The sequence below is a fragment of the Colobus angolensis genome, unplaced genomic scaffold (genome assembly GCF_000951035.1).
Source record: "Colobus angolensis palliatus isolate OR3802 unplaced genomic scaffold, Cang.pa_1.0 Scaffold245, whole genome shotgun sequence".
In the NCBI taxonomy this organism is placed as follows: Eukaryota; Metazoa; Chordata; class Mammalia; order Primates; family Cercopithecidae; genus Colobus; species Colobus angolensis.
In genome coordinates this window covers 3,176,914-3,200,004 of record NW_012115655.1, presented here as the reverse complement: position 1 = coordinate 3,200,004, position 23,091 = coordinate 3,176,914, and the positions used below count along the sequence as shown (strand labels likewise).

The 23,091-nt window shown below is 38.0% G+C and overlaps 1 protein-coding gene across 1 annotated transcript in view; it reads right to left on the bottom strand.

The window, feature by feature from the left end:
• Positions 1-23,091, bottom strand: part of VPS8 (vacuolar protein sorting 8 homolog (S. cerevisiae)) — a 251,525-nt gene that overhangs the window by 61,608 nt on the left and 166,826 nt on the right. Inside the window, exons 40-42 of the mRNA XM_011945863.1 lie at positions 13,383-13,464; positions 12,938-13,020; positions 2,288-2,368 (exon numbers count right to left, since the gene is read on the bottom strand). Of these exons, the coding sequence (XP_011801253.1) occupies positions 2,288-2,368; positions 12,938-13,020; positions 13,383-13,464 (246 nt within the window). The remainder of the gene's footprint in view (positions 1-2,287; positions 2,369-12,937; positions 13,021-13,382; positions 13,465-23,091) is intronic.

Genomic DNA, 23,091 nt, shown 5'->3' with positions numbered 1-23,091 from the left:
AAGCCCAAATCTATTTATTACATTTATATAATAACTGCTCTCTGAATGGCTCAGAGTGTTGTAATAAAGAATACAGCTAAGTCTGAATCCCAGATTTTTTATTGAAACTGCATTCATGGTAATGTTTCAAATATCTTTTCACTAGTAAAGCTAATGGCCACTACTCCATTTTCACCTTCCTTGGGCAGAGAGATAACATTTTCCTGATCAGCACTTAGAAGTCATTTGCATCTACTCAAGACCATGACATCTATCATTAAGTCACATAAAGACATTTTAACAGCTATCACATTAAGTGATTTTAAGGCTCTATGTATTTATAAAGTATTGTTTTTGTATCTCATTCTTAACATTGGTATATATCATCTGGCTACGTAGTTGGGTTCTTTTCTCTCAGTACTGAAGGGGAAGATAGAGCTAGGTACTGCCTGCCCTCCTTGCTATACAGCTTAGCTCTTTAACCTTACCTGTAACGCAAAACTTTTGGTTCTAATGGTCTCATTCTTTCCAATCAGTATCATGTTTTTCTCCTCTTCCATAGTTCCAAAACTGGTAAACATTTTCTGCCTTGCACTCAACTTTACTTCTGCTAACGTGGAATCTGTGCCTGCAGGAGTATCAAGCTTCACTGGGCTACACTTAGCCAAACTGCAATTCTTACAACATTCTAAGAAAAGCTGTCACCCAGATTTTCCTTTTTCTTCTCACAGATTCTTAAAAAAAAAAGCAGACGTTGTCTCCAACAGACCTAAATGGTACTTTTCCTAGGTGGCTTCAGCAGTCACTTTGCAGTACGCTAAGAAAAAAGCCCGAACACCAGGCTGGCGCTTACTGAGACTTAAAGCTAAAGACAATTTTGAGTTAAGGGAAGACTAACGACCATTTATAGTGATATGGTTTGGCTGTGTCCCCACCCAAATCTCATCTTGAATTCCCATGTGTGGTGGGAGGTAACTGAATCACGGGGGCGGGTCTTTCCTGTATTGTTCTCATGATAGCAAATAAGTTTCATGAGAGCAGACAGTATTATAAGGGGGAGTTTCCCTGCACAAGCTCTCTTATCTGCCGCCATGTGAGACGTGCCTTTCACCTTCTGCCATGATTGTGAGGCCTCCCCAGCCACGTGGAACTGTAAGTCCAATAAACCTCTTTCTTTTGTAAACTGCCCAGCCTTGGGTACGTCTTTATCAGCAGCATAAAAACGGACTAATACAATGGTTAGTGACAACTATCTGTTTCAGAATGTTTAAAATAATACTTGTTTAATTTTATTTTGCAATTTTCTATATTCATGTTGACCCTTCCTTTTCATGTGGTATAGCTTTGTACTAAATTATTTTTCCAGAAAGTTTCTCATACTTTCATTTTGAAAAAAAAGATATTTGTTTCACTGTCAATGAATTAAAATAAACTAAATTTGAATTAGATGCATTTCTACATTCTGAAATGTGTGTGTGTGTACACAAATCAAGGTCAAGAGAATTTTTTTTTTTTTTTTTAGAGACAGGGTCTTGCTCTGTCACCTGGCACAATCATAGCTCACTGCAGCCTCCAACCCCGGGGCTCAATGGATCGTCCTGAGTAGTTACAATTACAGGCACATGCCACCATGCCCAGCTAATTATTTTTATTTTTTGTAGAGACAGAGTCTTGCTATGTTGCCTGGGCTGGACTCGAACTGGCCTCAGGCAATCCTCCTGTCTCAGTCTTCCAAAGTGCTGGCATTACAGGTATGAGCTACCATGCCTGGTGAGAGAAATTAAAAACTGAAATAAATATACACACATACACCTCAGTCTACCTAACTGCCAGTAAATAGATGGTAACTTTTTTTTAATTTTTTTATTTTTTTTTATTTTTTATTTTTTTATTATACTTTAAGTTCTAGGGTACATGTGCATAACGTGCAGGTTTGTTGCATATGTATACTTGTGCCATGTTAGTGTGCTGCACCCATCAACTCGTCAGCACCCATCAATTCCTCATTTATATCAGGTATAACTCCCAATGCAATCCCTCCCCCCTCCCCCCTCCCCATGATAGGCCCTGATGTGTGATGTTCCCCTTCCCGAGTCCAAGTGATGTCATTGTTCAGTTTCCACCTATGAGTGAGAACATGCAGTGTTTGGTTTTCTGTTCTTGTGATAGTTTGCTAAGAATGATGGTTTCCAGCTGCATCCATGTCCCTACAAAGGGTAACTTTTTTTTTAAGTATAGGTACAAAATTAAAGAAAATAGCATTTTTCTACCTTAGGACAGACTTAGATGTAACAAGTAGCTTACTTACTTGTTCATAGTTAAAGGTATCTAACATTCCCAGAATAAGTCCCTGGATTTCTCCAAGTTTTCCTTTTCCATAAACTGGATCCTAATTAGAAAAAAATATAACTCTGTTATAATTCTATATTTTAAAATTACTTTAAAATGTAAGTTATCTGAAAAAGCCAAATGCTTTTAAGTATTTTTCTACAGTCACAAAATATTTATTCTTCCACAAATGTTCCACTGGAAATGTACCATAGTCTTCCTCTGATCATCTCAAATATTTTTGAAAAACAAAATTTAAATTATCCAAGCCCCTTTCTTAACAATCCTTGCAAGTCTAATTAAACTTTACTTTTATTTTGTTTCTGCAAGAAGCTTCCTCTCCTTCATATAAAACAGCAACTCTCCCTCTTTGCACACTTATTTATCTGTTACATTAAAACCAGTGTACTCAGGAATACCCAGAATCTGTCCAACAACTCCTCCTGTGATCCCATTTAGCCACCTCCTGCCCCTAACCAACTAAATCGCACCAGTTTTGGAGACAAACAGGTTCTGAGAAAACAGCTCTCAGTTTTTTTCAGTAAAGTCATTACTGATAAACAACAGATACCTAGATATCCAATGTTCCCTCCACTGCATTTCATATGAGGTATGCCAAGTAACTTGTTTATTATGTACATTTTGGAAACACTGAAGTGTACCAAACACACACACACACACACACACACACACACACACACAAAACACAAAACAAAAAAATGAAAAACAAAAAAACAAAAAACCACACCAAAAACTGAAATCCAACCAGAGATAAACACTGTTGATATTTTGATGTATATTTCTCTAGTCTTGTTTCTGGGAGAGGTGAGAAAAGGAAGGGAAAGAGGGATATATTTTTTAGTGTATAAAATTGGAGTATTTTACAAAATATTTTTATACCTTTTTTTAACTCAACCGTGTATTGTGAGCACTTTTCCATACCATCAAATATTTCTTTGTTTTCTCTACTCTTGTGACACATTACAAGTATTTCTTAATAGGTACAGAATATAAATTATGTGAAAATATCATGTTTTATTCATTTTCTGCTTTGAACATTTCACTTTTCCCCTTTCCCAAACTCCAGCCACTATTGTCAAATGCTAGTGGCTGCAAATCTCAATTGGAATCTCTGATTCTTTAGAGATTTCTAGACAGAAAACTACAGACTCAAAGGGCATTTTCATGGCTATCAATATATATTGCCAAATTGCTCTACCAAAGTTTATTTGAGGATTTTTATCCCCATCAGCATATGTATGTGCTCACTTCACTGACCTTTGGCTAGACTAATAATCATAATTTAAAAACTGTGAACAAATCAGTCAAGTCTATTACTTTTCTCTAATACCAAGTTATATATGACATAAATGACTCTTTTCCATGCCAAATAGGAGAATCCAGCTACACAGTTATGATAAAAGTAGTTGCTATTTTAAGTGAGTAGCATATGCCAAGTACAGTACTAAGCACTTTATGTTTACCACATTACTAAATTCCTTCAACAGGTTTTGTGAGTAAAGAAACTGAGGCTTAACGAGGTTACAAAAACTTCTCTAAGTCACAAAACTATCAAGCAGGTAAGATGGGATTTGAATCTAGGTACTTCAGAAATCATGCTTTTAATAACCACACTATACTGGTCTCCCAAGTATGGATACAAAAACTAATAAACTAAGTAGTAAACTACTTCTTGCTTGAACATATGGGTTTCTAACATAGGTAACTAAATGATAAATTAATGATTGCTGGAAAACATGAGAAACATGTCTGGCTATTTCTTAGGGAGTCTTGGTACTGTTAAGAGTGTGAGTTCAGAAGGAAAAAAGGCCTATGGAAGCAGGAAAAACCTGTACAAGAACTGTCTCAGGATTTGCTTATTTTTCTCTTCTGGGTTCTAGTGATGGCTCTTGCAGAATAGGTCGTGCAGTTCCTAACTAAGATTGGTTTTCAGTGCTTTGAGTCTGTCTAGAGCAGCATGAGATTGTCTGCCAGAGGTTTCTTTGGCCTCTTCAACTGCTAGGGTTATGCTGAAGAAATCCAAGGCACAAAATAACTATGTGTAGTAAGTATCAAATTAACAAGTTTGGGCTTGAACACATCACTTAAGCTTAATAGAAAAAATTTCTATTTCACAGCTAGGGATCATATCACTAAGCTAAAGATATCTGTCAAATATGTGGAAATCATTTACAAAAGGCAAGATACAGATATCTCAGACTAGTCCTTCAGAGAAAAAACAACTCAAAGCCATATACCCACTGGACAATTTTTTCTTTTTATTTTCTTTGCATAAAAATAGACCCTTGTTAATGCTTAATTATACATTTGGTCAAGTTCTTAGTAAGTACACATTTGCCAAATATCAACAGATGGTATAATATCTTATTAGAAAACTCTATGAAAATATTTACTATAATATGTGGATCCAGTATGACAACAGAGCTCTGGCATGTGTTTATAATGAAGGTGGTTTGGAGAACAAAGAGGTCTTAAAAGGTTAAATTCTGGGAAAAAGAAATCTTTATAGGTCATTTCTATATTTATATCAGTACATTTCACTGTAATATACATAATTTAAAAGCAAAATCATGAAAACAATCTCATGCTGGGACAACATATAAATTATAGAATGCAAAAGGGAGCTCAAAGCTTCTAGCACAGCATGCACCAAACCACTAGCTCTTCAAATTATTTTCCAAAGATGTCAGCTAGATTCTTTAGCAATGAATAAATGCTGAGGTTTCTCTTAAGTTGTTTGCAAACTATGAAGGAAGAGCATACTTGGGTACCCATATAAATGTGTTTTTCAAGACACACACTAGAAAAGATGTGATGACCACTTATTTTTCCTATTGCTTTCTAGTACCTACTGTATCATGTATGTATATGTTTAAAATAAAAAAATCTTTATTAATTGAGCACTGCTTTAAAATATGAATGATGCCCTAAACAGGAGAGTCTATAAATAATTTGTTTGCCTTTCCTCAGTGAGAAAGTAATAAACAGCTTCTCAGAAGCTAAAAATTACTTCTACCATAGAGCGAAGACAGAATGTATACAACATAAACACGGTCTTTAAAATGTTCTCTTATCACCTAATATTCATACAAAAAGACGGTGTAATTTGGGTCCCAGGCATCAGTCTGAATAAACACGTGAAGATCAAGATCTGTAAGAATCTGTTATCATGTGACCACTTCTTTTGAAAAACTAATTTTTTCAGTTGTATCTGAGCAATTGCGCATCTAAGTAACTGCTGCTCCCTACATTTTTCGGTGGGGATCTGATAAAGTGAGGTGGGTATGAGAAACGCCTTGATTAGTGTTAGATACAGAAGAAAAGCCCTAAAACTTGAAGTTAGTGGACCTGGATTAATTCTAATGGCTCCCATTTCAAAACTGAATAAGACAAGTTATTTGATCTTTCTGAGTGGCACTTTTCTTATGAGAAATATGAGGTATTGCTACATCCCCAGCTTAATTTGCACAGTTAGAGATCAAAGAAGATAATGAACACTAAAGTGATTTGTAAACTGTTGAGAACTATACAAGGACATTAGGTGAGGGAGTCAACTAATATTTAATGGGCATATACTATGTTTTAGGCACAGCACTGGGTGTTGTAGATAACAGTGAACAAGGGAGACATGATCTCTGCTTTTATAAAACTCACAGCCTAGGGAGTAAGCTAATATGAAGATAGGGCTCAAAAAGAGTTTATATTTACAGGTGTGACTGGGGCTGCGGTAAGGGTGAAAAGGCAAGGAAGAAAAAACTTAGCTCCTAAAATATTCTAGGAGATAGAGTAGAGAGGATTTGATGTGGATTAAATACCGGGACTGCTGAGGAAAATAATGAGGATTCCAACACACAGTTAAGGAAGAAATTATACAAACTGTCTACAATCTATTCGAGAAAACAGAAGAAGAGGGAACATTTCTTTTCTTTTCTTTTTTTTTTTTTTTTTTGTAGACAGAGTCTTGCTCTGTCGCCCAGGCTGGAGTGCAGTGGCACGATCTCGGCTCACTGCAAGCTCCGCCTCCTGGGTTCACGCCATTCTCCTGCCTCAGCCTCCCGAGTAGCTGGGACTACAGGCGCCCGCCACCACGCTCAGTTAATTTTTTTTGTAATTTTAGTAGAGATGGGTTTTCGCCGTGCTAGTCAGGATGGTCTGGATCTCCTGACCTCATGATCCGCATGCCTCGGCCTCCCAAAGTGCTGGGATTACAGGCGTGAGCCACCGTGCCCGGCTAAGGGAACATTTCTTAACTCATTCTCTGAGGCCAGCATCACCCTCATACCAAAACCACCCACAGACATTACAAGAGAGGAAACTATATGAACAGAGATGCAAAAATTCTCAACAAAATATTAGCAAATTGAATCCAGTAATGTATAAAAAGAATTATACATAACAACCAAGTGGGATTTATCCCAGGTATGCAAGGCTGGTTCAACATTTAAAAATCAATTAATGGGCTGGGTGCAGTGGTTCATGCCTGTAATCCCAGCACTTACGGAGGCAGAGGCGGGAGAATGGCTTGAGCCCAGGGTGAGACCCACTTGGGCAACACAGTGACACCCCATTCTCCACAAAAAAGGAAAAAAAATAAAAAGACAAGAAAAATCAATTCCTGTAATCCATCACATCAACAGGCTAAATAAGAAAAATCACATGATCATATTAGTAGATGCAGAATTTGCACTTGATAAAATCTAACACCCACTCATGATAGACAAACTGTGAGCAAACAAGAAAGGGAGGGACACTTCCTAAACTTGAAAAACAACATTTATAAGAACCTTACAGCTAACATCATACTTCATGGTGAGAAACTAGATGTCTTTCTTCTAAGACAGAAAATAAGGAAAAGATATCCCCTCTCACCACTCCTATTCAACATTGTACTGGAAGTTCTAGTTACAGCAATAAGACAAGAAAAGGAAATAAAAGATATACAGATTGGGAAGGAAGAAATAAAACTGTCTTTGTATGCAGATGACATGATTGTCTAAAAAAACCTGAAACAATTAAGTGATTATAGCAAAGTTACAGGATACAAGGTAATTACACAAAAGTCAATTGGTTTCCAATATGCCAGCTACCAACAGTTAGAATTTAAAATTAAAAAGACACTTCATATTAGTACCTAAGAGAAATATTTAGATGTCTAATAAAATATACATAAAGTTTGTATGAATAAAACTAAAAAACTCTAATGAGGGAAAGCAAAGAAGATCTAAATACATGGAGAAATATTTCATGTTCGTGAAGAGAAAGATTTGATATTATTATAATGATAGTTCTTCATTTGATCTATAAGTTCAATGTATTCCTAATCAAAATTCCAGCAAGTTACTTTGTAGATATCAACAAACTGTTTCTGAAGTTTAAAGCAGAGAGGCAAAAGACAAGGAATGGCCAACATGATAATGAAGAACAGCAAAGTTGGACGATTGTCACTCCCTGACTTTAAGACCTATTATAAAACTACAGTAATCAAGACAGCGTTGGTATTGGTGAAGGAACAGAAAATAGATCAATGTAAAAGAACAGAAAACCCAGAAGTAGACCCATATGAGTATGGTCAACTAAACAAAGACAATTCATTGGAGAAAGGGACAGTCCTTTCAACAAGTAGTGTTGGCACTAGTTCCAACTGTGTATATCCACATGCAGAAAAATGAATCAACACTGACCATACGTTTTCCCCTAAAATTAACACAAAATGGATCATAGCTCTAAATGTAAAATGCAAAAATACAAAACTTTTAGGAGAAAACATATGAGAAAATCTGGGTAACCTTGAGTTTGGTGATGAGTTTTTACATACAACATCAAAAGCATGATCCATGGGAGAAAAAGTCAATAAACTGGACTTCATGAAAAGCAACCACTTATGCTATGTGAAAGACACTGTTAAGAGAATGAAAAGACCAGTCATAGAATGGGAGAAAATATTTGCAAGACACACATGTGATAAAGAACCTTATCCAAAATATACAAAGAATCCTTAAAATCCAACAAGAAAACAAACACTTCAAAAAGCACATAAAAGCTCAATATCACATGTTGTAAGAGAACTACAAATTAAAACGATTGCGAGACTATTACACATCTACTAGAATGTCTAAAATCCAAAACACTGACAATACCACATGCTGCTAAGATATGGAGAGACAGGAACATTCATTTAGTGCTGGCAGAAATGTAAAATGGTATAGACATTTTGGAAGAGAGTTTAGCAGTTTCTTACAAAAGTAAGCATAGTCTTATATAATCCAGCAATCACATTCCTAGGTATTTACCCAAATGAGTCTAAAACTTAAGTCCGCACAAAAAGCCTGCATATGAATGTTCATAGCTGCTTTACTGAAATTTGTCAGAACTGGAAGGCAACCAAGATGTTCTTTGATAGGTATATGGATAGACAAAACTGTGGAACATCCATACAATGGAATACACAGAGATAAAAAGAAATGAACTATCGAGCCCCCAAAAGAAATGGAAGAACTTTAAGTGCATATTGCTAAGTGAAAAAAGCCAAAATGAAAAGACTACGCACTCTATGATTCCAACTATATGACACTCTGGAAGAGGTAAAACTATAGGGACAGTTAAAAAAAAATCAGTGGGCCGGGCACGGTGGCTCGCACCTGTAATCCCAGCACTTTGGAAGGCAGAGGTGGGCAGATCACTTGAGGCCAGGAGTTCAAGACCAGCCCAGTCAACATGGCAAGACCCCATCTCTATTAAAAATACAAAAATTAGCCGGGTGCAGTAGTGTATGCCTGTAATCCCAGCCTTTTGGGAGGCTGAGGCACGAGAATCTCTTGAACCTGGGAGGTGGAGGTTGCAGTGAGCAGAGATCACGCCAATGTACTCCAGCCTGGGTGACAGAGTGAGAGTCTGTCTCAAAAAAAAAAATAGTGGTTGCCAGGGGATTAGGGTAGGGAGGATGAATAGGTGGAGTACAGGGGCCTTTTAGAGCAGTATATGATATGGTAATGGTGGATATAGGACACTACGCATTTGTCAAAACCCATACAACTGTACAACACAAAGCGTGATTCCTAATGTAAACTATGGATTTTAGTTAATAATTATAATGTATCAGTATTAATTCACCAATCATAACAAATATACCACACTAACACAAAGACGTTAATGGTAGGCAAAACTGCGTGTGGGAGGGAGAAGGGGTAAAAGGGAATTCTCTGTATTTTCTGTTTAATGTCTCTGTAAATCTAATACTGCTCTAGTAATTAATAATAGAAATACTAAATCTGAATGAAAGGTCTGGTTGTGTAACTGAGGCTTGCTGACTGATGCAACTCCATGTAGAGTGACAGGACAGCTAGCCAGCCTTTTTCTTGAGGAAAACCTGAAGCATCAATCTATTCAGGGTTTATTTCTCTGAGATCATTCAGTGTCTCAAGAAAATGAACCTGTCTCCTTCGTGGGAAGTGAGTGCGTCTGATGGCTGCTGGAAGGGGGTAGAGGAGCACAGGGAATCCTATCAGCAGACTTTCCCCAAAACCTCATTTTCAGCCCTGTGTTTTACTCCCCTCCCCTTGTGTCTGAGTCACTCCTTTGCTAAAAATCTTGATGACAACTGATTTTAGAATAAAATCCAAACTCCTTATCATGAATTACCAAGCAATTAAAGACACAGTCCCTGCCTATCTCTCAAATTTCAGCTCTGTGATTTTTCTTTATTCTTATCCTATGTTCTGAGCACACTTAAAAAACTTGTAACTTCCCAAATGTATCATGCTTTCACCTCAAAGTCTTTGTGTATATACAATAAATCCTACCTCCTTTCTTTCCTTGATTTCCTTGGACTCTTAAGAATCAGACATCTCTTCCAGGAAATCTTTCCAAATTCCCTAGTCTGTTTCAGGTATACACTTTTATTGGTACTCCTTTGGTCATATAGAGTCATACATACAACTCAATCTAACTTACTCAAAAAAGTTAATTACTGTAAAGATGCTAGGGTATTTCACAGATCCAAAAAGAGGAATGCTACTAAGTCTCAAGAGTCACAATGAAGGACTCATGTGCATCAGCTTTTTCTCCCCAAGTCGCCTCCTCTCCCGGTCTCTATGCCTTGAATCCTCTTTATACATTGTATCCATTGGTGTGTCTCTTCTTAGAGTCTACTACATTCGTCTCCTTCTCTCTACAGATTATGCTTTTTCACTCTTCCAGTCCATATAATGGAAAAACAGGAACTGTCCACTCCTGAAATTTGTACCTGATATAATCCAGAGACTTAATCAGAAACTTACAGGTCTTTTCCAAGTTCAGTTCTAAAATGTCCTGGAAAGCACACTGATCGGCCTTGTTTAGGCCATTTGCTCACCCTGAGTCAATCAGCTGGACACAGGGAGGCAGGGTCACACTTTCCCACGGCTGCTCCTGCTCTTATGCAGATTAAGTATAGAAATGTAGGTATGGCAATTATCCTATATTCAGAGCAGATAATCCTGAAGGTGGCCACTATTACTTGCATAGAGCCCTATGAATAGTTGTATCAGAACATTTTTTTGTCTCTCAAATAAGAGCTCTTATGGGTTCAGAACTATGCCTTTCATCTAAACAGCATAACGTACAATTAATATATTTAATTAATAATGAACTCAAAAGAGCAGGGACATAAACAAATTTAAAAAAGCTCACATGACATAATAAAAAAAGAATTAGGAAGTGAGAGACTTAGGGGGTGGTCCAAGTTCTGCCGCTAATGATAGGCTAAGAACTCAACTTCTCTATACTTCAGTTTCCTCTTTCTTCAACAGAAATGTTTATAGTAGCCCTGCCTACCTCAAGAGATCATTGTGGGCTTCATATGAAATGATATCTGCGAAAGCACTTTGAAAAATAAAAATATCTGTACAAATATAAGGTAGCATAATTACAGTAATCACAAACATGCAAATGAGGAATTTAAGAAATAGCATACCTTCCTGATTAGTGGGAGTTAACAACCATTGAAAGTAGAAAATGATAAGAAAAAATTACAATGAATGCCAGTATAACTCAAAATAAAGTGAAAATTTTCAAATATCAAGAGACTTCTAGATTCCAAAGTCTTGAAATATAAAAAATTTTAAAAATCATGTTTTTGTCAAGAGAAAAACATGTTTTTGTTATAATTTACATATCATAACATGTGGTTAAAGCTCAATGGAAAGCAAAATGTATAACACAGAGAGAACCCATTTGGCTTTACGATTTCATTTCTTCTAACTTATTTGGAAAAGTATTCCTGCCCTTTGGATACGTTACTTTATATATGATTAGAAACCTCATAAGTAATGTGCTTTAAAATGGATATGTGAAGCAGTCTATATCAAAGAATTATTCAACACATGATAATTGTTAAGATCAAATTAAATAATACATGTAAAAATGTATTCTGGCTGGGCACGGTGGCTGCTGCCTGTAATCCGAGCACTTTGGGAGGCCAAGGCAGGCAGATCACCTGAGGTCAGGAGATCGAGACAAGCCTGACCAACATGGAGAAATCCTGTCTCTACTAAAAATACAAAATTAGCCAGGCATGGTGGTACATGCCTCTAATCCCAGCTACTCGGGAGGCTGAGGCAGGAGAATCGCTTGAATCTGGGAGGCGGAGGTTGCGGTGAGCCAAGATCACACCATTGCACTCCAGCCTGGGCAACAAGAGTGAAATTGTCTCCAAAAAAAAAGCATTCTAAATGATAGTATACCATGTGATGACTACAGGATGTAGTCTTCTTTATCAGAAAAGCCCCAGAAGCTTAATATCAGATGGGAAGCAGAGCTTGGTGAGTCTTAAAAGAGAACTGATAGGAACATTCTTGATTGAATAAAAACCATTTGAAAATTATAAGGACTAATGGCATCATTATTATGGTTTGTTTTGTGTGTGTGGGGAGGGCAGGGTGTATGCACATGTATGCCTATACTGAATAAAGTGAGGAAAGACAAAATGGATTCTGAGTATAATTCCTGTTGTTTCCCCAAGAATGCTCACAGGTTTTTTTCTAAAAATGTTTCTTGGAGTATTCTGAGTGTTCTCTTTTGATGAGGCTGAGAAGGTTCAGGCTTTTTTGCTGAAAGGAACAAACTGAAATGATGCTTCCTACAAAAGCTCTGGACACAAAGCCAGCTAGGATTTAGAGTCAAGGATGATTATTCAAGACAAAAATTATTTTAGAATGAGTTCGAAAGCCTAAATAACAACCAATGCTTAGGAAATCCCTGTATTAATTTTTAGATTCTTTTTGGAATCTAAAAATTATAATCAGCTGGAAAGAAATGATAACTGCCTCCCAGTTAGCAAACCAATAGGAAACTTGTATATCTGAATCCCAAGGCAACAGGGAATATCTGAAGGTTGCACACCCTAACTGAAGGTCACCAGCTTATGTCAGGCAAAGTCACACCAATAAAATGACAGAAAAGATTCAAGAATGAGGGTCGGAAGTTAGATATTTACATATTCAGCTATTGCCAAAAATTAGCTACTTTATGCTTGAGATCCCTTTAAACATTAGCCCAAGTGACTATTATTTATAAATAACTAAAATGTTAGTTGTAATCAATCAATATTTAATATTCACCCCTTTTAACTCACCTGTAAAATTCTTTGTAAGATTGATGGAAGGGCAATAAATGCTGCCATGCTATTTAAAACTTGCATGGTCAAAGATTTCAGAGCTGTTATAACAAAATATTAATATTAAGGTTAGTTTAAAATAAGAGTTTTCAGTTTTTCCTGTAAGTCTGTGGAAAACAGTGGATTTATACAGCTTCTTAGAAACTTAGCTAACCAAGCAAGGCCTATTTGAGATTTTAAAATTAACTGTTGACAAGTTACAAAGACTACCATTATTTAAGATAAATTATATGAGTGGAACAACAGAAAGAAATATGAAAGATGAGATCAACCATACTGTATGGTTTCATTAAGGAAAATCATAAGAATATGCTATTGGAAAAAGATACTATCCTGATAGTTTCTGCAAATATTGGATTGATGATATAGGTGGACTCAGTCATTTGAATTCTGAAGAACTTACCTTCAGAGTGTAGATGAGGAATGGCTGAACTGGACAGCTTCTGAGGAGCCATCATTGCCTCCAATAATGGAAACCAAAGTGCCTGTAATGTCAGAGAAAATCAAAGAAAAATAGATTTCATTTTTTCATTGGTCAAAGAAAACAATGAAAAACAAAAGAATAACTAACATCACCATAATGTTTTACAGGTTGAAACGTACTTCTCACATACCATTTGTTTGTAAAAATAAGAAAAATAAAAATGGAAATATTTGGGGCAAAAAAAAGAGACAATACAAAGCAGAAACCACAGCTAGAACAGGCATCTTTATCATGAAGCCTTGGGAAACATAAGGAGGCCAAAGTTAAGTAAGTGTAGGCCTTGGAACTGCAATCTTACTTGCCTCAGGGGAGGGCCGGTTCAAAGAAGCCAGGAAAGAGCCTCCTGCTAGATTCTTATCTACTCTATTAAAAATTTATCACTGACAAAGTTTAAAATAACCCTATTGCTGCATAAAGAAAAAAACACACCCGCCAGCTGTCCCCCACTCAATTTTCTTTAGCTATGCCAAGCAAGAAAAACGAGTAAAGGTTATCCAAAGTTTTTTCCACATCAAGCATTATCTTATATTTCCCAAGTCATCACAGACCAGAAAATAGAAGTTAAAACTGTATCAGTTAACATGATAACCATGTCAAGAGATTTAAAAAAATCTATCATTTATTTATATTACATTAATCACTACTAAATGCTTTACATTTACATTTTTGCATTTCAATCTCATAATAACCTTATACAGTAGGTATCATCTTCACCAGAGATATGAAATTGAGGCTCATTGAAGTTAAGCAATTTTTCAAAGACCACACAGCCAGTCAATTACCTGACTCTAAATTCTGTGTTCTTCCTAAGCCTTAGGAAAAATATTCATTATAAAAATGAATGGCCAGGCATGGTGGCTCAAGCCTATAATCCCAGCACTTTGGGAAGCCGAGGCAGAGAGATCACCTGAGGTCAGGAACTCAAGACCAGCCTGGGCAACATGATGAAACCCCACCTCTACTAACAATACAAAAAAAATAGCCGGGCATGGTGGCAGGTGCCTGTAATCCCAGCTACTTGGGAGGCTGAGGTAGGAGAATTACTTGTACCCAGGAGGCGGAGGTTTCAGTGAGCCAAGATCGTGCCATTGCACTCCAGCCTGGGCAAGAAGAGCGAGACTCAGTCTCAAAAAAAAAAAAAATGAACCCACTGCTGCCCTGCCCCCATGAAGATTCTGCCACCCACCCCTGCTGGTGTGCAGTGCACCCCAAACCACTGCTGTCCATCCTGGCCCAAGCATGTGCACCTGTCATGCCACTGTTGCTGCTGGCACACACACACACAAGGATGGACTCCACAGCCACTGCCTCAACAAAGTGCTTTGGCTGGCAGCCCCCACTGGAGCATTGTTACCAGCTGACCAGAAACATTTTAGCTCCTCCAATGCAGCAAGTACATAAGTTCGAGGGGCCAGAGCACAAAGCCATAGGTCTGGTCTCAGCCGCTAAGGGTTAGAACAAGCTGCCCAGTAGTGTTAAGCTGAGCCTTGGCCCCCTGAAATCTTCCAGAAATGAAGACAGTTGACTGACCCCACATGATACCACAGTCAAACCTTCAAAGGCATCAAAGAATACAAAAGCAAAAAATGCCATCCAAAGTACAGCAACTTCAAATATTAAAGGTACACCAGCTTATACAGATAAGAATGAACTCTGGAAACTCAAAAAGCCAGAGTTTCTTCTTAATAGCAAACAACCCCACTAATTCCCCAGCAATGGATCTTAACCATGCTGAAATGGCTGAAATGACAGATACAGAATTCAGAATTTGGATAGGAATGAAGATGTTTGAGATCTGGAGAAAGCTGAATTCAAATCCAAGGAATCTTAGGAATCTAATAAAATGATATGAGCTGAAAGAGGAAATAGCCATTTTAAGAAAGAACCAAACTGATCTGTTAGAGCTGAAAAACTCACTACAAGAATCATATAATACAAGTGGGACAATTAACAGCAGAGTAGATCAAGCTGAAGAAAGAATCTCAGAGCTTGAAGACTGGTTCTTCAAATAAAAAATGAAGACGAGTTCTTCAAATAAAAAATAATGACAAAAACAAAGAAAAAAAGAAAAAAAATGAACAAAACCTCCAGGAAATATGAGATTATGTAAAGGTACCAAACCTTTGGCATTCCTGAAAGAGAGGGAGAGAGGACAAGCAACCTGGAAAACATATTTGAGGGTACTGTCCACAAAAATTTCCCTAACTTTGCTAGGTTCTTGACCTTAAGAGGCAGATATTTAAACTCAGGAACTGCAGAGAACCTTTGTGAGATATTATACAAGACAACCATTACCAAGACACATGGTCATCAGATTCTCCAAGGTCAACATGAAAAAAAAAATTAAAGGCCACTAGAGAGAAGGGGCAGGTCACCTACAAAGGGAATTCCATCAGGCAAACAGTGGACTTTTCTGCAGAAACCATACAAACCAGAAGAGACTGGGGGCTTATACTCAGCATTCTTACAGAAAAAAATTCCAACCCAAAATTTCATATCCATACAAACTAAACTTCACAAGCAAAGGAGAAATAAAATCATTTTCAGACAATGAATGCTAAGGAAATTCGTTACCACCAGACATGTCTTACAAGAGGTCCTTAAGCTAAACGTGGAAACAAAAGACTATTACTGGCCACCACAAAAAACACACTTAAGTACACAGACCATTGACACCATAAAGCAACTACAATGAAGTCTGCACAACAACCAACTAACAACATGATGACAGGATCAAATCTGCACATAACATTATTCTTCAACATAAACAGGCTAAATGCTGCCCCTAAAAGGCACAGAGTGGTAAGCTGGATAAAGAAGCAAGATTCAATGGTATGCTGTCTTCCAAGAGATCCATTTTACATGCAATGACACTCATAGACTCAAAGAAAATGGATGGAGAAAAATCTACCAAGCAAACAAAAAAAACAAAAAAGAGCAGGGGTTGCTATTCTAATTTCAGACAAAAGAGACTTTAAAACAACAAAGAACAAACAAGACAAATAAAGGCATTAAATAATGATAAAGGGCTCGATTCAACAAGAAGACTTAAGTATCCTAATATATATGCACCCAACAATGGAGCACCAGATACATAATACAAGTTCTTAGAAACCTATGAAGAGACTTAGATAACCACACAATAATAGTGGGAGACTTCAATACTCCACTAATAGTATCAGACAGATCATCAAGGCAGAAAACTAGCAAAGATACTCAGGATCTGAATGTGATACCTGACCAAATGGATCTAAGTGACGTCTGCAGAACATTCCACCCAATAATAACAGAATATGAATTCTTCCCATCTCTACCTGGCACACACTCTAAAAATCAACCACATGATTGGCTATAAAACAATACTCAACAAATTCAAAATAATGAAAATCATACCAACCACACTCTCAGACCACAACATAAAAAAAACAGAAATCAGTACTAAGAAGATCTCTCAAACCATGCAATTAAATGAAAATTAAACAACCCTACTGGATGACTTTTGGGTAAAAACAACTAAATTAATGCAAAAATCAAGAAATTCTTTGAAACCAATGAAAACAAAAATACAACATACCAGAATCTCTGGGACACAGACAAAGCAGTGTTAAGAGGAAAGTTTATAGTGCTAAATGCCCACACTGAAAAGTTAGAAAGATCTCAAATTAACAACCTAACATCACACCTAGAGGAACTAGAAAAACAAGAGCCAATCAACCCCAAAGCCAGCAGAAGAAACAACCAAAATGAGAGTTGAACTGAATACAATTGAGACAAGAAAAAACATATAAAAGACTCATGAAACCAAAAGATGATTCTTTGAAAGAATAAATAAGATTGCTAGTAAGAAAAAGAGAGGCTGGGTGCGATGGCTCACAGTTGTAATCCCAGCTTTGGGAGGCTGAGATGGGGAGACTGCTTGAGTCCAGGAGTTCAAAACAAGCCTGGGCAACATTGGGAGACCATGTTTCTACAAAAACACAAAAGTTAGCAGGGTGTGGTGGTATGTGCCTGTAGTACCCAGCTACTCTATTTGGGAAACAGGTGGGAGGATTGCTTCAGCCTGGGAGGTAGATCATAACACTGCTCTCCAGCCTGGGTGACAGAGCAAGACCCTGCCAAAAAAAAAAGAAAAGAAAAGAAGGAAGGAAAGAGGGAAGAAGAGAAGGAGGGAGGGAGGGAGGATGGATGGATGGACGGACAGAAGGACGGATGGAAGGAAGGAAAAGGAGAGAAGATCCAAATAAACGCAGTCAGAAATGACAATGGGACATAACACTGACCCCCAGAAATATTTAAAAAAAGAAAACCCTCAGAGACTATTATAAACACTTCTATACACACAAACTAGAAAACCTAGAAGAAATGGATAAATTCCTGGAAACATACAACCTTCCAAGATGGAACCAGAAAAAAATTGAAACCCTGAACAAATCAATATAACAAGTTCTGAAATTGAAGCAGTAATAAAAAGTCTACCAACAAGAAAAAGGCCAGGACCAGACGGATTCACAGCCAAATTCTACCAGACATATAAAAAAAAAAAACCTGGCACCAATTCCACTGAAATTATTTCAAAAAAAGTAAGGATGAGAGACTCCTCCCTAATTTATTCTATGAGGCCAGCATCATTGTGATACCAAAACCTGGCAGAGACACAATTAAAAAAAAAAAAAAAAAAAGGAAAGAAAACATCAGGCTAATATTCCTGATGAACATACATGCAAAGGTCCTCAACAAAATATTAGCAAACCAAATCTAGCAACATATTCAAAAGCTGACCCACACCCACAAGCATCTGAGCTTTGAAAAAGTTGACCAAAAAAAAGATAAGCAATGAGAAAAAGACTCCCTATTCAATAAAGGGTGCTAGGATAGTTGGCTATCCATACACAGAAGGAGGAAACTGGGGAACTAAGTATCACTATATACAAAAATCAACTTAAGATGGATTAGACTTAAATGTAAGACCTCAGAGTATAAAAGTCTTAGAAGAAAACCTAGGAAATACTCTTCTCAATATCAGCCTTGGGAAAGAATTTATGGCTAAGTCCTCAAAAGAAACTGCAACAAAAACAACAATTGAAAAACGAGACCTAATTAAACTAAAGAGCTTCTGCACAGCAAGAGAAACTATCAATGGTCTAAACATATAACCTAGAGAATGAGAGGAAATATTCACAAACTATGCATCTGACAAATGTCTAGTATCTAGAATCTATAATGAACTTATATCAACAAGCAAAAAACAACTCCATTACAAAGTGGGTAAAGGACATTAACAGACACTTCTTAAAAAAAGACATGCAAATGGCCAATAAACATAAAATGCAATGCATCACTAATCATCAGAGAAATGCAAATCAATAAGACACCATCTCACACCAGTGAGAATGGCTTTTGTTAAAAAGTCAAAAAAATAGCGGACATTCGCAACGCTGCAGAGAAAAGGGAACACTTACATATACTATTGGTAGAAATGTAAATTAGTTCAACTACTGTCAAAAGCAGTTTGGAGACTTCTCAAAAGAACTGAGAGTTGAACTACCATTTGACCCAGCAATTCCACCATTTGGAATATACCCAAAGGAAAAGAAATCATTCTATCAAAAGGATACATGTACCTGTATGTCGACTGCAGCATTATTCACAATAGCAAAGACATGGACTCAACCAGGTGCTCATCAACAGTGGACTGGATAAAGCAAATGTATTGGACGGCAGTTCCAAGATGGCCAAATAGAAACAGCTCCAGCCTCCAGCTCCCAGGGTGAGTGACACAGAAGACAGGTGATTTCTGCATTTCCAACTGAGGTACTGGGTTCATCTCACTGGGGCATGTTGGACAGTGGGTGCAGTCCACCGAGTGAGAGCCGAAGCAGTGTGAGGCATTGCCTCACCTGGGAAGCACAAGGGGGAAGGGAATTCTCTTTTCTAGCCAAGGGAAACCGACACACAACACCTGGAAAATCAGGTCACTCCCACCCTAATACTATGCTTTACCAAGGGTCTTAGCAAATGGCACACCAGGAGACTGTATCCCTTGCCTGGCTCAGAGGGTCCCACGCCCACAGAGCCTCCCTCATTGCTAGCACAGCAGTCTGAGATCCAACTGCAAGGCGGCAATGAGGCTGGGGGAGGGGTGCCCGCCATTGTTGAGGCTTGAGTAGGTAAACAAAGCACTGGGAAGCTGGAACTGGATGGAGCCCATTATATCTCAAGAAGGCCTGCCTGCCTCTGTAGACTCCACCTCTGGGGGACAGGGCATACCCAAACAAAAGGCAGCAGAAACAACTGCAGATTTCAATGTCCCTGTCTGACAGCTTTGAAGAGCGTAGTGGTTCTCCCAGCACAGGGTTTGAGATCTGAGAACAGACAGACTGCCTGCTCAAGTGGGTCCCTGACCCCCAAGTAGCCTAATTGGGAGACACCCCCCACCTAGGGGCAGACTGACACTTCACACCTCACACGGCTGGGTACCCCTCTGAGACGAAGCTTCCAGAGGAACAATCAGGCAGCAACAATTGCTGTTCAGCAATATTCACTCTTTTGCAGCCTCTGCTGCTAATACCCAGGCAAACAGGGTCTGCAGTGGACCTCCATCAAACTCCAACAGACCTGCAGCTGAGGGTCCTGACTATTAGAAGGAAAACTAACAAACAGAAAGGACATCCACACTAAAACCCCATCTGTACATCACCATCATCAAAGACTGAAGGTACATAAAACCACGAAGATGGGGAAAAAGCAGTGCAGAAAAGCTGAAAATTCTAAAAATCAGAGCGCCTCTCCTCCTCCAAAGGAACGCAGCTCCTCGCCAGCAATGGAACAAAGCTGGACAGAGAATGACTTTGACGAGTTGAGAGAAGAAGGCTTCAGACGATCAGACTTCTCTGAGCTAAAGGAGGAAGTTCGAACCCATCTCAAAGAAGCTAAAAACCTTGAAAAAAGATTTGACAAACAGCTAACTAGAATAACCAATGTAGAGAAGTCCTTAAATGAACTGACAGAGTTGAAAACCATGACATGAGAACTACGTGACAAATGCACAAGCTTCAGTAACCGACTCGATCAATTGGAAGAAAGGGTATCACTGATTAAAGATCAAATGAAAGAAATGAAGCGAGAAGACAAGTTTAGAGAAAAAAGAGTAAAAAAAAAAAAAAAAAATGAACAAAGCCTCCAAGAAATATGGGACTATGTGAAAAGACCAAATCTATGTCTGATTGGTGTACCTGAAAGTGACGGGCAGAATGGAACCAAGTTGGAAAACACTCTGCAGGATATTATCCAGGAGAACTTCCCTAAACTAGCAAGGCAGGCCAACATTCAAATTCAGGAAATACAGAGAACGCCACAAAGATACTCCTCGAGAACAACTCCAAGACACATAATCGTCAGATTCACCAAAGCTGAAATGAAGGAAAAAATGTTAAGGGCAGCCAGATAGAAAGGTCGGGTTACCCACAAAGGGAAGCCCATCAGACTAACCACGGATCTCTCGGGAGAAACTCTACAAGCCAGAAGAGAGTGGGGGCCAATATTCAACATTCTTAAAGAAAAGAACTTTCAACCCAGAATTTCATATCCATCCAAATTAAGTTTCATAAGTGAAGGAGAAATAAAATCCTTTACAGACAAGCAAATGCTGAGAGATTTTGTCACCACCAGGCCTGCCCTACAAGAGCTCCTGAAGGAAGCACTAAACATGGAAAGGAACAAGAGGTACCAGCCAATGCGAAAACATGCCAAATTGTAAAGACCATCGATGCTAGGAAGAAACTGCATCAACTAACAAGCAAAATAACCAGCTAACATCATAATGACAGGATCAAATTCACACATAACAATATTTACCTTAAATGTAAATGGGCTAAATGCTCCAAGTAAAAGACAGAGACCGGCAAATTGGATCAAGAGTCAAGACCCATCAGTTTGCTGTATTCAGGAGACCCATCTCACGTGCAGAGACACACAGGCTCAAAATAAAGGATGGAGGACGATCTACCAAGCAAATGGAAAACAAAAAAAGACAGGGGTTGCAATCCTAGTCTCTGATAAAACAGACTTTAAACCAACAAAGATCAAAAGAGACAAAGAAAGCCATTACATAATGGTAAAGGGATCAACTCATCAGCAAGAGCTAACTATCCTGAATATATATGCACCCAACACAGGAGCACCCAGATTCATAAAGCAAGTACTTAGAGACTTACAAAGAGACTTAGACTCCCATACAATAATAATGGCAGACTTTAACACCCCACTGTCAACATTAGTCAGATGGATGAGACAGAAAGTTAACAAGGATATCCAGGAATTGAACTCAACTCTGCACCAAGTGCACCTAATAGACATCTACAGAACTCTCCACCCCAAATCAACAGAATATACATTCTTCTCTGCACCACATCGCACTTATTCCAAAATTGATCACATAGTTGGAAGTAAAGCACTCCTCAGCAAATGTAAAAGAACAGTAATTGTAACAAACTGTCTCTCAGACCACAGCACAATGAAACTAGAACACAGGATTAAGAAACTCACTCAAAACCACTTAACTAACACAGAAATTGAACAACCTGCTCCTGAATGACTACTGGGTACATAATGAAATGAAGGCAGAAATAAAGAGGTTCTTTGAAACCTATCAGGACAAAGATACAACGTATCAGAATCTCTGGGACACATTTAAAGCAGTGTGCAGAGGGAAATTTATAGCACTAAATGCCCACAAGAGAAAGCTGGAAAGATCTGAAATTGACATCCAAATATCACAATTAAAAGAAGTAGAGAAACAAGAGCAAACACATTCAAAAGCTAGCAGAAGGCAAGAAATAACTAAGATCAGAACAGAACTGAAGGAGATAGAGACACAAAAAACCCTTCACAAAAATCAATGAATCCAGGAGCTGGTTTTTTTGAAAAGATCAACCAAATTGATAGACAGCTAGCAAGACTAATAAAGAAGAAAAGAGAGAAGAATCAAATAGACGCAATAAAAAATGATAAAGGGGATATTACCACTGACCCCACAGAAATACAAACTACCATCAGAGAACACTATAAACACTTCTACGCAAATAAACTAGAAAACCTAGAAGAAATGGATAAATTCCTGGACAGTTACACTCTCCCAAGACTAAACCAGGAAGAAGTTGAATCCCTGAATAGACCAATAACAGGCTCTGAAATTGAGGCAATAATTAATAGCCTACCAACCAAAAAAAGTCCAGAACCGGACAGATTCACAGCCAAATTCTACCAGAAGTACAAGGAGGAGCTGTTACCATTCCTTCTGAAACTATTCCAATCGAAAGAAAAAGAGGGAACTTCCCTAACTCATTTTATGAGGCCATCATCCTGATACCAAAGCCTGGCAGAGACACAACAAAAAAAGAGAATTTTAGACCAATATCCCTGATGAACATGGATGCAAAAATCCTCAAGAAAACACTGGCAAACCGAATCCAGCAGCACATCAAAAACCTTATACACCACGATCATGTTGGCTTCATCAAGGCTGGTTCAACATATGCAAATCAATAAACGTAATCCATCACATAAACAGAACCAAAGACAAAAACCACATGATTATCTCAATAGATGCAGAAAAGGCCTTCAACAAAAT